Here is a 16,305-nt window from a genome sequence, read left to right as displayed (position 1 = left end):
TTAGCTTGTGTTGTTTCTTTTAAGATTTTCATTCTTGTGACACTGTTAAGAAATTTTGTATATTTGAGGATTTTGCAACAAATACTGCACTAACAATGCCAATGCATGTGTGATGCATGAGGGCTTTTCAAAGTTTTTTTTTTTTTTTTTTTTTAAATGGACCATAAAAGCAAAGGAGCCTTATGAGTTTGAAAAATCAATGTGTTCGATAAGGACAAATATGGGACAAGAAAGTCTTTTTTTTTCTTATGTTAGTAACTGTCATTTGAACTTGGATTAGTGGACTCACTTGTTATTTCTAGTGCAATATTAATCCACCTAACTAAACCAAATAGATTTTTGTGGTTTGGATATTTTAGATGAATACAGGAGTAAAACCAAGTTAGTTGGTTGACTGGTCTGATTACAGGAAAAAGCCATATATACTTCTTCTAATTTCTGATTGTACTACAATGTTGAAGTAGGGTTGTTGAAATGAAAGTAAAAAGCCAAAAAGAAAAAAGAAATATAAGATAGAGGAATGGATCTTTCAAGTAGCGCATTAAAGCGATAAAATAAATGAAAGATATTGAAGTACAGTCACAGCAGTGGGGAATGAAGAGTAAACACAGGCTGAGGAACACACACACCCACACACAAATAAACTTTGGAATAGGCAATGACTACATCGGAGACATGAAAACACGCCAAATTAGACGAAAGAAAGGAAGTAGGAAGAAAAGCCTTTACCTATAATTAAAGCAAAAATAAAGTGAGAGAGAGAAAAAAAAGTTTTTTTGGGGTTAGCATCTCTGACACCTTACCTGATCGTAGCTGTTTTATGCGTCCATTACTGTTGCTTGTGTCGACCGGTAGGTAGTCTTTAAACCAAGTTATTTCAGGGTCTGGGTTTCCACTGGCTGCACATAACATAGTGGCTGTTCGTGTACGCTCCACCACTTTTAATTGGGGGCCCATGTCAATAGATGGAAAACCACGGGGAATTTGATCCTCTGTAAATAATAATTATAATAAAGGTTAGAAATGCATCCAGAATACATAATATGTGACATTGCTTGACAAATTAACTTGCAGTAGTAGTAGTAATAACAAATTAATTATAAATGCAGGGAAATCATTTTATTTTGTATTTATCTTTCAGATTGCTGTGTGCATACAGAATTAAAGTTTATTTAATGACTCAGTGGATGGTTATACCTGCATATAACTATTGCATAGATTCCTTTGTTATTGGATTTTATATAGTATAATCCCTTTTATTGATGGTAAATTGATTAAAGTAATGTCTATGATGTGTACTACATTTTTCTATTAAATAAATTACACCAAATCAGCAGATATCTTAGATACTATCAATAAAGTAAAGTTAGTTACACACATAACGTGTTTTGGCAGCGCCCGCTGACTTTTGTAGGATCAATTATCCGTCGAAGAGCTTGTCGACAATCAGTCTGTGCAATAGGCCCAGCAATTGGTCAATGAACGAGCAATCGGCTGATTGCAGGGTTTTGATAGGGCATCTGCAGTTAACAAATATCAGAAGTAAAGGGTGGCACAAACAATCCAGTGATCATTCATGTGGCCTTGGCTACCTGATAAAGAGTTATGCAAAAGGCACAGTAAACAAGCACTGATGTAGGAGATCATTGCTCATATCCAGTGGGGGTCTGTCTAAAACAGCCTAAATGTGTATGGTACTGTCCCAACACCAACTGCTGGGGGAGAGGAGGATTGGCAGATGGTTCTCAACTGCCAACTATTTTTGTTTTCTGGGGGACCATACATGCTTCGTGCACGAAATGTGCATGTGCATTGGGGGAATTAAAAAGCTAAAAACATCTAAAAAAAAAAAAAAGCTGTTGGCTGAAAAAGAATCCAGCTGACAGCTATATTATGTGTTTGACCATCTTTAGTGTCTAGTCATCCAGTCACTTTGGAAGAGACGTTGAAAAAGCTATGTTCAGCCTTGACATCCTTGTGCTAGTGGCCTAATGTCACCAGTGTAATCCCATGATAGTGGATGCCTCTGTTGAGTTATTTTTCCCAGTGGAAAGCAATAATATAAGACTGCTTTGATGCACTTTGATTTAAGTGCAGACAAGAAGGTATATGTGGAGACATCTTTTACTATCTTCCCGCCCATTGCATTCCGAGGCAGTAGAAAACAAAAGCTTAGTGAATGTTCATTTTTTTTGTTCCAAACACCTATCAACATTGTTGGAGAACTTCATATATTTGTTTAAAGTAACTAAGGGTTATAGCTTACCAGAAAGGTTCTTCTGGTCACTGAGGCTTGTTTTCTGTCTACTCAATACATGAGTGTTGGTTCATGTGTGCATTCATATGATGATATACTATTTAAACTTGCGCTTACTAATGTATGGAAAGAAATTCCATCAGTTATTTCACTTAAAAGGTAATTAAATTCCATCCATCCTCTTTAATCTTTGTAAATAGTATTCATTAATTTTTCATGAGAAACATCACAATATAGCAGACTTAAATAGCCATAGCTGCTTTCATTTGACAGCTGTGGCGCATTTCCAGTACTACTGTCAGGTATATGGCAATGAAATCCAGTATCAAACAAAAAAAGGATTGGAGAATATAATTTGTAACTGGAATGATTATCTCATAACATAGATATTTTATCTCCATAAACAATGTTGCCTTAGAATTTAAGGGAGGTCAAGAATTGGGAAAAAAAGGACCAGTGCCGAATCTTATTCATTTAAATGCTCTGACCAGAGTCAGATAGTGACTCCAGTTGGCCAATTTTTGGCCCACATCCAGACTGAAGACCGCGGCATACCACAAAACCGGATAGAGGGCAAAAATGAGCTGACCGGAGTCACTATCTGACTCCGTTCTGCGCATTTAAATGAATGAGATTCTGCGCTGGTCCGGCAGCCGGAAAAGTAGTGTTAATACACCCTAACACAAGTGTTGTACATGTACTGTAGGCAGTGGTGCTGCTTCTGGAAGATGTGAAAAGTGCATATGCTGGCACTGTCAAAGTGACTATGCTGGTACTGGTTAATGTCAAAGTTCAAAATGTACAAAATCCAAGGTAAGCCAATGTTCATGAAGAAGATGATTATTTATTCCAAATGAAAGGGTAAACATTTGGGGAGTGCTTGATTCTCTACATTAGGTCCCAGCAAGGCCACTACACAATGAACAAAGGCCAGGCCTTTCTGCTTCCCTCACTGTATACATTCAGGAACCACAGATCTGCCAAACAGCTGATCGACTAGGGTCTCAGGTGTCACACCCACATATTAAATATTTATGGCCTATCCCTAGAAAAGGATTAGCACCATTAGGTTATTTAAAAAAAAAAAAAAGTTTTAAAGGAGAACAGCTAAATAAATAATCTTTATATGTGTTTTACCAATTTTGTGTTTTTAATTAAGATATAGATATTATTTTGAAAACGCAATGTGTACTTTATATTGGTGTTCACAGTTTGGCACATGCATGGTCTTTACATAAGTATGTTTTACCCTCTTCCTAGTGGTCCCGAGCATGCATACTTGCTATCAATGTAACCTTCTCTGTATTGTAGTTTTGCCATATTTTTATATGTATTTTACCAATTTTGTGTTTTTAATTGAGATATAGATATTATTTTGAAAACGCATGTGTACATATTGGTGTTCACAGTTTGGCACATACATGGTCTTTACATAAGTATGTTTTACCCTCTACTTGGTGGTCCCGAGTTTAATAAGTGTATGTAGATATTTTATATTTCTTACTTGGATAAGGTTCCAGCCCCTTTATATTTTGATATTCTATTGACATAACCATTCTGCTTGGTTTGAATTCTTTTTGCCCATTTTCTCCATTCCGCTCTCTATGGTGTTGAAGCTACATTTACACAATCGTCAGAGCTTTTGAGAGTTTGAAATGAACAAAGTCTATGATTAAGTAAACAAGCCCAGTGTGTTATTGTAAGAGACTGTATTACGAGGCCCAGCCCCTGCTGTCATATACTGTACAAGTGTTTCATACTAAGTCGGCTGTACCTGATATGGTCTACATGATGTTTCAACTACAGTAGTCAGAAAGCAACATTATTTATACTTTAGTCTGTATTTTACCTCTGCAACGTACATGTATGACAGTAATAAATGACCCTTTATTACCTTCATTGGTACCCACATGCATTGCACATAGCTGTTATTTTCTTCTTCAGAATGTATTGATCAAGTATAGTTTATAATAACATTGGCTTACACTTCAGATAGCTAAAATGTTGTAATCTTAGTGACAGGCAGTGTAATAGTATAAATTTTGTTTTTCCCTTGCATCTCTCCAATGGAACCTAAGGATAATAGTAGAAAACCCTACTATTATTGAGATATATCTAGTGTTTGTAGAGGTTTCTTGGAAAAGACAATACAATGTAAGTGCTCAGTGAAATACATCCTGCTCGCTTCTAAAATATATTGTCTTGGATTCTATATTGTATGTGATAAGTTATGTATAGAGTACTGAAAAGACCAATTTACCAACACTAAAATACGATGTAACAGATCCCAACCATGCTATAGCATCTGTTTGCATGTGTTAGTAATGGTAAATTAGTGCATTGTTTTTGTTATGCTTTTAGTATTAGACAATAAAAATGATACGATTGTTCTGGTTACATTTCTGGTTCCCTAGTAGAGGAAGCAGTTCTCATCTGAGAGTGCATTGACCTAAAAACCTTCAATAGGCACTTTCAGATCCATAAAAATGTTTTATGTTGTTACTGATGAAAATTAAAGACCTTTTGTAATGAGGTTGTATCCATTTTTTTTGAATACTTAATTAAAAAAAACAGCTCCTGAAAATCCCACCACTAGGAGTCCCCACACATACTGCAACACTAACCAGTCCTGCAGCAGCATCAGGCTTGTCCATGAGTCATGGACAAGAGAAGACTCATGGACAAGGCTGCATGAGAAGACACAAGCACAAGGGAGGGACCAGAACCATTTCCCTTAGAAGATTTCTAACACTGTAAGCTAATAAAAAAGAGGTATTTTTTATAATAGGTGATAGAGGCATAAAAATAGATGTACATCAGGATTAGGTACAGAGTAACATTATTATTTTATTTTTTGTGGGATTTGACTGATACACTTTCAATATGGTTATTGAAAAGAACTTAAAGCCAATGTCCTGGCTTTAAGAAACACACATCAAGGGCCAGAAAATATACTCACATGTTTGCAGAATTCCTCTTTATACTATTTCCTGTTTCTTCTTCCAGTAGTTTTTTTTTTCTTTCTTAAGTTGGCCTATTATTCAGCATATGTTCTGATGACCCAAAACAAAAAAGCCACATCTTTTAATCTCCTCAGAAAGTTTGTTCAATGGAGATCCAGGATGTTGGCGATCAAAGTCGTTTGGTTAGTTGTAAGATAGTTGTTTAAATAAACCTCATCTCTTTGGATCTTCTTCAGAAACCCTCAACTACTTTTTAACCCCTTAAGGAAGCAGGGCGTACCTGTACGCCCTGAGTCCGCTCCCTTTCTATAACGAGGGGCAACGGCATGGCCCCACATCATAGCGGGTCGGGCCCGGCTTCTAACAGCTGGCACCCATAGCTAATAGCGCGCGGCACTGATCGCGGTGGTGCGTGATATTAACCCTTTAGACACAGCATTCAAAGTTGATCACTGCATCTAAAATGAAAGTAAAGTACTGCCGGTTAGCTCAGTAGGCTGTTCTGGCATACACAAGGAGGGTCCTCACCTGCCTCCTGTATCGGGCTATAACACTGCAAAAAAAAGTTTAAAAAAAAGTTAAAGGGGTACTCCGGTGGACACATTTTATTTTTATTTTAAATCAACTGGTGCCAGAAAGTTAAACAGATTTGTAAATTAGCAGCAAAAGTAGTGGATTGTCAGCTCACCCGGTCACCGCACGGCAAAAGAGTCCTCCAAGTTTACAAGAAAGCAAGTGGATGCCAGCGGATAAGAAACTTCACCTTTATTTTTGTCACATAAAAGCATGAACATGGAGAGACTTCAATAAGACAGATGATTAAAATCCCAGGAGTGAGCGTTGAGCATGACGCGTTTCAGGTCATGTGACCTTTCATCAGATGCATGGTGGGAAGCAGAAGGGAAAGGAATATATCACGGATAGGTAATGGAACAGGTGAGTGGAAACCACCCCCCTGGGGTTAACCCAGTGAGTTCCAAACTTGTAACTTCCCGACTGCTGAACACCACAAGTATATACAGATATACCGCCTTGCTGCCTCATAGACAAAGAGCAAATCTCTTCTCCTGATGATGATGAAGCCCCGGCTTCTGCACCCGGCTCACAATTGCGATCGGCTTCATCATCATCAAAAGATGTGTGCACGTCACTGATGTCCTCCTCGTGTTCCACAACAGTGTCTGCCTCAGGACCCTGAATAATTGAAACACCGCCTCCCACGTCACTCTCCGCATCACTACTTGGCCTCCTTGCGGAGCAAGGGACGCATGTCTCCTCACATTCTTAGCTGCCCATTAGATGCTGACTGTCCTCTATTACATCGTCCTCGCTAAATAGTGGAGCTGAACCCAAAGCATGAGATACTTGTTTGGGAGAGGGAACAGCATAGGACAAAGGCAATGGGATTACAGGGACTGCTCCCGGGCCATGCCAACTGAGGGTTGTGTCTGAGGAACCCACCGACTCTTGACTGGGGTTGTCGGATGTCGCTTGTGATGATGGAGATGAGTGTGCAAACCAATTGACGAGGAGAGATGGGTCGACGACGCGACCGCTGGGTGTTAACGGGAGCTCAGGCCTATTGCTGCGACTCCTGCTGCCACTCGCCCCAAGTCTGCTGCCAACTCTGCCTGACATAAGTAGGCCTCTGCCCCTTCTCTGTGCACGTCCTGGCACTTCCCTGCCTGACATACTTAGTGTGTTTATGAGGGTATAGAACAGCAGCAGGCGATTACTTACGGCTGTCCTTTCAAAGTATATAGGCCCTAGACAGAATAACAGTTACTAAATAGTACACTCCTTTATTGTATGTATGCCCTTTGCAATGATGAGCAGACTGTTAAGAGTATTTATACGCAGAAAAAACTATTTTTTTGTTGTATACACCAGCCAGTGTATACTAATGTGTGGAATAGCACTGAATTTAGCACCGAGACAGAAATACAGGTACTAAATAGTACACTACTTGGTTGTACGTATGCCCTTTGCAATGATGAGTGTACTGTTAAGCATATTTGTACGCAGGAAAAAATTATTTTTTTCTTTAATACACCGGCAGGTGTATAACGTGTGGTATAACACTTAATTTATCACAGAGACAGAAAAAAAGGTGGTATATGGTATGCTATTTGCTTGAATTTAGGCCCTTTGCAATGATAAGGCCACTGAAAAAGCGTATTTTTACGCAGGAAAACCTTTTCTTTCTTTAATACACCGGCAGGTGTATAACGTGTGGTATAAAACAGAAATACAGGTACTAAATAGTACGCTATTTGCTTGTATGTAGGCCCTTTGCAATGATAAGGCCACTGTTAAGCGTATTTTTATACAGGAAAACCTTTCTTTTCTTTAATACACTGGCAGGTGTATAACATGTGGTATAACAATTTAGCACAGAGACAGAAAAAAAGGTGGTATATGGTACACTATTTGCTTGAATTTAGGCCCTTTGCAATGATAAGGCCACTGAAAAAGCGTATTTTTACACAGGAAAACATTTTCTTTCTTTAATACACCGGCAGGTGTATAACGTGTGGTATAAAATAGAAATACAGGTACTAAATAGTACGCTATTTGCTTGTATGTAGGCCCTTTGCAATGATAAGGCCACTGTTAAGCGTATTTTTACGCAGGGAAACCTTTTTTTTCTTTAATACACCGGCAGGTATATAACGTGTGGTATAACACTTAATTTAGCACAGAGACAGAAAAAAAGGTAGTATATGGTACGCTATTTGCTTGTATTTAGGTCCTTTGCAATGATAAGGCCACTGTTAAGCGTATTTTTACTCAAGAAAAAATGTATTTTCTTTAATACATCGGCAGGTGTATAACGTGTGGTATAACACTGAATTTAGCACAGAGACAGAAAAAAAGGTAGTATATGGTACGCTATTTGCTTGTATTTAGGCCCTTTGCAATGATAAGACCACTGTTAAGCGTATTATTACGCAGGAAAACCTTTTTTTTCTTTAATACACCGGCAGGTGTATAACGTGTGGTATAACACTGAATTTAGCACAGAGACAGAAAAAAAGGTAGTATATGGTACGCTATTTGCTTGTATTTAGGCCCTTTGCAATGATAAGACCACTGTTAAGCGTATTATTACGCAGGAAAACCTTTTTTTTCTTTAATACACCGGCAGGTGTATAACGTGTGGTATAACACTTAATTTAGCACAGAGACAGAAAAAAAGGTAGTATATGGTACGCTATTTGCTTGTATTTAGGCCCTTTGCAATGATAAGACCACTGTTAAGCGTATTATTACGCAGGAAAACCTTTTTTTTCTTTAATACACCGGCAGGTGTATAACGTGTGGTATAACACTTAATTTAGCACAGAGACAGAAAAAAAGGTGGTATATGGAACGGTATTTGCTTGTATGTAGGCCCTTTGCAATGATAATGCCACTGAAAAAGCGTATTTGTACGCGAAAAAAAATGTCTTTAATACACTGGCAGGTGTATAACGTGTGGTATGACGCTTAATTTAGCACAGAGACAGAAAAAAAGGTAGTATATGGTACACTATTTGCTTGTATGTAGGCCCTTTGCAATGATAAGGCCACTGTTAAGCGTATTTTTACTTAGGAAAAAAATGTTTTTCTTTAATACACCGGCAGGTATATAACGTGTGGTATAACACTGAATTTAGCACAGAGACAGAAAAAAAAGGTAGTATATGGTACACTATTTGCTTGTATGTATGCCCTTTGCAATGATAAGGCCACTGTTAAGCGTATTTGTACTCAGGAAAAAAAAGATTTCTTTAATACACCGGCAGGTGTATAATGTGTGGTATAACACTGAATTTAGCACAGAGACAGAAAAAAAGGTGGTATATGGTACGCTATTTGCTTGTATGTAGGCCCTTTGCAATAAGGCCACTGAAAAAGCGTATTTGTACTCAGGAAAAAAATGTTTTTCTTTAATACACCGGCAGGTGTATAACGTGTGGTATAACACTGAATTTAGCACAGAGACAGAAAAAAAGGTGAAGAATGGTAAAAAGGCACTAAAGTCCACACTAATATGACTTATTTCTGAACAGCAGCAGGACCCAACAGTGCAGCACCACCAAAAAAAAAATCCAGGGATTAAACCCTAAATTGCACTCTGTCACAAAATTCTGAGCAGCAGAAGATTTGTGGAGAAAAAAAACTCAATAGAGCTGAAAAATGAGGAGATAAGATGCTTCAGAAAGTTCAGGCAGCTTGTTGATCTGTATGAGGCAGCTGACAGCTATCTGCCCCTCTCTGCTGCAATGCTCAATAACGTGAATAGGAGGTTTAGCTATCAATGATCCTTCTCAGAGTAACAGCACAGCACTCTGCCCTCCTGCCTTTCCCCAATGCTGATGTGACTAGCAGTTGCAGTGTAACGCTGTGGTATGAGCTATTCACACACACGCAGTCCCGTCCTCTCCATCTGAGTGCATAGATGAAATTAAGAGAGGCAAGATGGCCGCCGATTATATAGGGGCTGTGACATCACAGGGGTCAGTGAACACTGATAGGCTGCATCTCACATGTGGTTCAGGGTCAGCCTGCCTACCTTCATTCTGCCGCTGTTTCCCGTCCTCCCATAATCCCCTGCCCCATGTACTCACATGTGGATCCGCCATCTTAGCTGTACAATAGCCTGGAACGCTGTAAAATGGAGTTTAATGAAGCGATTCGTGCGATAGAATCACGGCGATATTCGCATTTGTTGCAAATCAAATTTTTCATGAAATTCGTAACGAATTCGGGTTCCTCAAGTTCGTTTCGCTCATCTCTATTTTACACTTTAGACGCCATGATCACCATTGATGGGCAGCATTGGGAGCACCACTTCTCGTCATTAACATTGAGTGTCTGGCTACTGAAAGTAGCCAACACTCACAGCTATGAAGTGAGCACAGCTCCTGTGCTCCCTTCAAAGTTACTTAAAAGGGGTGCTCCCTTGGAAAAAAAAATGTAAATCAACTGGTGCCTGAAAGTTAAACAGATTTGTAAATGACTTCTATTTCTATTACTTCTACTTCTATTCCAGTACAATCAGCTGCTGTATGCTCCACAGGAAGTTCTTTTCTTTATGAATTTCTTTTCAGTCTGACCACAGCCCTCTATGCCAACATCTTTGTCCATTTTAGGAACTGTCTGGAACAGGATAGGTTTGCTATGGGGATTTGCTCCTACTCTGGACAGTTCCTAAAATGGACAGAGGTGTCAGCAGAGAGCACTATGGTCAAACAGAAAGGAAATTCAATAAGAAAAGAACTTCCTCTGGATCATACAACAGCTGATAAGTACTGGAGGAGTTAAGATTTTTAAATAGAAGTAATTTACAAATCTGTTTAACTTTCTAGCACAAGTTGATTTAAAAAAAAAAAAATCAGTGAAGTACACCTTTAAGGCTTCACGGCGTACAGGTACACCCTGGTGCGTTAAGGCCTACCTGTACGCTTGATGTCACTGAGGCGTTAAAAAATGTTTCAACAATATCACCTAAAAGCTACATTGGTTCTGCTATAAGAGATTCACCACAGCACATGTGATGTACATGTCAGTTCAGTAGAAATTATTAATATGAGGCTGTGACACAGCCAGAAGTTCCATCTCATACAAAAGCAGAATGCTATGAGCTAAAGAAAACCTTGTCCTAATGATGCAGGGTATTCTTTCTTGTATTGTCTATTCAGAGAGCAGTCATGCACTGTATCACGGATACCAGTTCTCCACTGCACGCCAAAGCGGTGATGTCATCTTTTTTTTACTCTCGCTTTTTGTTGTTCACACACACCATCCAAGTTTTGAAAAACCTGCTAACAATCTCAAGTCTGTGTCTACACTTGGCACATCACTGGAAAATAGCAACCATAGATAAAAAGCTTTTAGCTTGCCGTGACTGACTGGAAAAAGCCTGAAGCCTACAGCACCAAGTCAGATTGTGTTTCCCAGTTGAATAATACTAATAGTCAGTTCTCATGGTGAGTTCAGCAATCAGTTACTTTTGGAAATTGTTCAATATTTCATTGCTGTGCAACTGTTCATTATTTCATCCCTGTAAATGAAAGGGTGGAAGGAAATAGTTACTGGTTCCCATTAACAAAAATGTATTAATTAGTTGAATGTAAGGTCTTGGCAACATTTACATGGCAATGTATGAAGCCATTTCTAGTAATATTTTTATGATGAAAACACAGTGCACTTACTAGGCACAGTTTATACAAGGTATACAGTCAATGTACATTTTAATATTAAAAATAGAGTTTGAAAGGGTTATTCTAAGATGCAACATTATCCCTTATACACAGCATAAGGTATAAAAATTTGTTTATAGGGTCTGACCACTGGGATTCTTACCAATCCGAAGAAAGGACAATTGTCCCCCAGACAAATGGAACAGTATTCCATTCATTTTCTCTAGAGCGTTTGAATATTGTTGAGTGCTGATTGGTGAGATCAGTGAAGGGGCACAGTATGGTGGCTGTGTCTGATATTCTGACGCATGGGAATTCTTTTCTACCTCACTAAATGCAGAAAACGTGGTACCGTGCCATCTCTGCAAACAGGGCCGGTGCCACCTATAGGCAGGATAGGCAGCTATCTAGAGCGCCCTCTCGATGGGGGCGCTGCTCTTCACTGCAATAAAGTTATGGTATCTCCCGCTATTGTGTTAACAGGACACCGGCCCACCACTCCCTCCACTCCTCTACTGTGCGCAAGCTGCAAGGCCCAAGCCTCCACCAATGACCCAATCAAACCTCCCCCGCCAGCACTCGTGGACATTGCCCAGCACACGCTACTGTGTCGGCGCACGCAAACACCTGGCCGTCGCCTCCTGTCCCATTACTGCGCGCAAGGCCCGAACATCACCCGGGACACTCTCGTGGATCAAAGAAGCACCGACGACCACAGCGCCGCATACAGGGGTCTTGCCACTGAAGACAGCTCCCTGTAAGTGCCTCAGTGTCACGGCCAAGCATGAGGGGTTGGGCGGAGAATTAAATGTGTGTGTATATATATATATATATATATATATATATATATTCCCAGGGTGCCTCCAGCTGTTTCACAACTGCAATTGGGCATGCTGGGAGTTGTATTTTTTCAACAGCTGGAGGCACCCCGAGAAACACTGGTGTGTATAGACATATGTCAGCATTCCCCAACCAGGGTGCCTCCAGCTGTTGCAAAACTACAACTCCCAGCATGCCCAATAGCAGTTTTGCAACAGCTGGTATATACACCAGTGTTTCCTATGGTGCCTCCAGCTGTTGCAAAACTGCAATTGGACATGCTGGGAGCTGTAGTTTTGCAACAGCTGGAGGCACTCTGGTTGGGAAACGTTGATTATATACATATATATATATATATACACACACACACATACACCAGTGTTTCCCATGGTGCCTCCAGCTAAAACTGCAATTAAGCATGCTGGAAGTTAGTCAGGGTATGGCGGTATTGTTGTGTTCTGGTATGGCATTCTTATTCAGTCACTGTATGGCATTGTTATTCAGTCACGGTATGTCAGTATTGTTCTGGTATGGCAGTGTTATTTAGTCACGGTATGGGGGTATTGTTCTGTTCTGGTATGGTGTTGTTATTCAGTTACGGTACGGTGATATTGTTCTGGTATGGTGATGTTTTTCAGTCACTGTATGGCAGTATTGTTCTGTTCTGGTATATTGGTGTTATTTAGTCACGGCATGGAGATATTGTTCTGTTTTGCAATGGCAGTGTTGTTCATTCATTGTATAGTGGTTTTGTTCACAAATGGGGGAATTTGGTTTTGCTTATGGTGGCAAAAATCCTTGCACCAGCCAGATCAGACAGATGAGTCCTATCAGACAAGAGAGAGCACAGAGGAGTCCTATCAGACAGGAGAGAGCACAGATGAGTGCTATCAGACCAGAGAGAGCACAGAGGAGTCCTATCAGACAGGAGAGAGCACAGATGAGTGCTATCAGACCAGAGAGAGCACAGAGGAGTACTATCAGACAGGAGAGAGCACAGAGGAGTACTATCAGACAGGAGAGAGCACAGAGGAGTACTATCAGACAGGAGAGAGCACAGATGAGTCCTATCAGACAGGAGAGAGCACAGATGAGTGCTATCAGACCAGAGAGAGCACAGAGGAGTGCTATCAGACAGGAGAGAGCACAGAGGAGTGCTATCAGACAGGAGAGAGCACAGAGGAGTACTATCAGACAGGAGAGAGCACAGAGGAGTACTATCAGACAGGAGAGAGCACAGATGAGTCCTATCAGACAGGAGAGAGCACAGATGAGTGCTATCAGACCAGAGAGAGCACAGAGGAGTGCTATCAGACAGGAGAGAGTACAGAGGAGTATTATCAGACAGGAGAGAGCACAGATTTTTTCACAGGCCTTCCTAAAAATGAAAGAAGCAATCTGATTGGTTGCTATGGGCAACTGGGCAAGTTTTCCTCTCCACAGGCTTTGACAAATCCCCCCCCATGTTTTTGACAGATTACTTAAGGTAAAGCCTGAAATCTACCATAATTATACTTAATAGTTGTTAGATATGACATCTATTGTATTGGATTACAAAATCCTTACACTGGCCTACCACAAAAATGAACCAGTGAAAAAATATATTCCAGCTAAAGACTGAATTCTGCATCTTTGGCATTGGTGATAATTGCTATGTTAGTTACCGAGTCTACCTAGTAATGTAATAAAATATAAAGTACTTTTCTTACACATTATACTGTAATATCTATAGCATAAATAGGTTTATTTATCTTCTTTTATACATGCTTTGCAGCTATCTCTCTGTATTTCTTCTTGGCTCTTTTCTAGAAAGAGCAAAGATTTTTCTTTCATCTTTCTGAAGACCTTTTGATTTCAGTACTGAACACATCACCTGTCTAGAAATTGGCAAAATGTTTGCCGCAGACAGCTGCTTGAAATGGCTATAAGCACAATGATTTTGAGAAGCTGACTCTTGACCTTTGACAAAGCAAAACCATAGACCACAAAAGATAAGGTATTCTCATCCTGATAGAAAAGGTCAATGTAATATTTCTAAAATGAACATTGCAATTTCTAGTTATATTGTTTCGGTATTGTTTGGATTCACAAGATTTCTAAGAAACATAGGGAAACACAATTATGAGGTGGGGACAAAACCTAAGTAAACTACCATAAAGCATACAGTATGTGTGAGTAATGAAATGCATACAATACATAAGATGACTACACTATCTAATGAATGCTTTACTCCTGACTCCCTAAATTTAAGTGAATCCACAGAACACATCTCTATGTTAATCTCAGTTCCTAAGAGAGCATTATCATTTTATAGCAGTAAAATGTGACCTAGATTTCAAGTTGATGCTTCATAAAGCAGATAAAAATTTGCCACCAGTTTCTATACTGCTTGATGATAAAGCTTTATTACTGGTGCATAATAAGGATTTCTACCAATTTCTATTTTTTCTCTCTCTACAAAATAAGATAAATTAAATGCTGAACTATACTAAAAAGGGGTTCCCTCCTTAGGGCATAGAAGGGAGTCCCTTAATCAATGGACCATTTTATATTTAAAAAGGGTTGTTTATGAGACTCCTTTAGGTCAGCAAATTAATAATCATACTTGGTCATAGCTATTAAATAACATTACACATACAGAATATTGTATTTAGTGCTATTTTTCTGTCTTAGCTGAAATTTGCAAGCACAAAAAAGCTGCCCCAGTTTTTCAGTTGGTTATGGGGGGGGGGGGGGGGCACAGAACAGGGAGTGCAGTGAGATAATACAATGTATAAGATAACGTGTGGTGAGGGGCAGGGAGAACACAGAGCAGGGGGGAGGGGACGAGGTGACTGGCCTCTGTTATATGAGAGGCATGTGCAGGCTTGTAGCTCACAGTGCTGCTCCAGGCTGGGAGCGAGTCCTGAGCTGAGAGAACTGAACTTCCTGTGGAAGGACCAGAGCCCTTTCAGCATTAGTCCTAAAAGCTGTACACTTACTATGAAAAGCAGAGGAAGCTGCCTGCAGACCAGGCATAGAAGAGAGACCCCTAGTGGCCAAAAGTATAAAATGAAAAAAATTGTATAAATATTAATATTTTTTAATGAAGATATATTACAATATGTCTTCATTAATGATTATGAACAACATATTAAAAGTTTTTTGTTGATGACAGGTACTCTTTAATAAGTTTCAGCACTACAAGTTGAACTTGGAAAAAGTGCCCATTATATGCATGTAAAATAGTATTTAGATATACCCAATACATCATAAATACAACATGTAAATTTAATTTGTAGATTTTATTTTTGTGTCTTTGTTAGAACTATTGCACATAACAGATCCTCAAGGTATACTAAAATTGTATGGACATTTTCCAGATATATAATCATACAAGGATGGCATTACTGATTCTCTAGGTCATAGAGGTTTAGGAGATATATTAGATATAAATTTATTCGAATGCCATGAAATGCAAATGTTGAATATATGCTGTTTCAATGTATAATTTCCCAATCTGGTTCAGCAGAGCTTTCACGGTGAAGTATAACAATGCTGTAGGCAATGAATAAATATGTACAAAATGAGTAAAGTCCATTATGGCAGGCGATACTGGCTGTATTTTTAGCACTGATCAGAGTAGTATAAATTTCCTAGATATACAATGCTGTAATACAGAGAAGGAAAGAAATGTAATTACTACTTGAGCATACATTATAAGCACTGGATGACATAAACTGTCAAGGAAACTATTAGTTCTAAGAAGTATTGTTGATCATAAGTTGGCTGCAGCATCCAACAGCTACCTCTTCCAACCACCTCATAAATGTGCACACTTAGCCAAGTGTGCATACAGTATGTTCTCAAGGGGAGAGGGAAATAAGCCACTGCCAGACACCTTTACCAGTGGCTTATGTCCCTAGAGAACATAAGGATGAGGCATGTTGAACTCTGTTGCCCAATATGTCTCTACCTGATACCAGCACCTTAATATGACACCTATAAGCATTAGATGGTCAGCCCTCCACCTAATGTCATCAAGTTAGGTCCACATTTATCTAATGAGTCGGGGGTTGTCCTCTTTCTCCCCAACAGC

General features: G+C 39.4%; 1 protein-coding gene across 42 annotated transcripts in view; it reads right to left on the bottom strand.

Annotated features, from left to right (window-relative positions):
- The window catches only part of PTPRD (protein tyrosine phosphatase receptor type D), a 1,959,121-nt gene that overhangs the window by 197,203 nt on the left and 1,745,613 nt on the right, over positions 1-16,305 (bottom strand). For all 42 annotated transcript variants that reach the window (XM_056521458.1, XM_056521449.1, XM_056521479.1 and 39 more), the window contains one exon: positions 804-992. In XM_056521458.1, the coding sequence (XP_056377433.1) occupies positions 804-992 (189 nt within the window). The remainder of the gene's footprint in view (positions 1-803; positions 993-16,305) is intronic.

The sequence above is a fragment of the Hyla sarda genome, chromosome 1, assembly GCF_029499605.1.
Source record: "Hyla sarda isolate aHylSar1 chromosome 1, aHylSar1.hap1, whole genome shotgun sequence".
Taxonomy (NCBI): domain Eukaryota; kingdom Metazoa; phylum Chordata; class Amphibia; order Anura; family Hylidae; genus Hyla; species Hyla sarda.
This window is presented reverse-complemented; position numbering and strand designations above follow the sequence as displayed.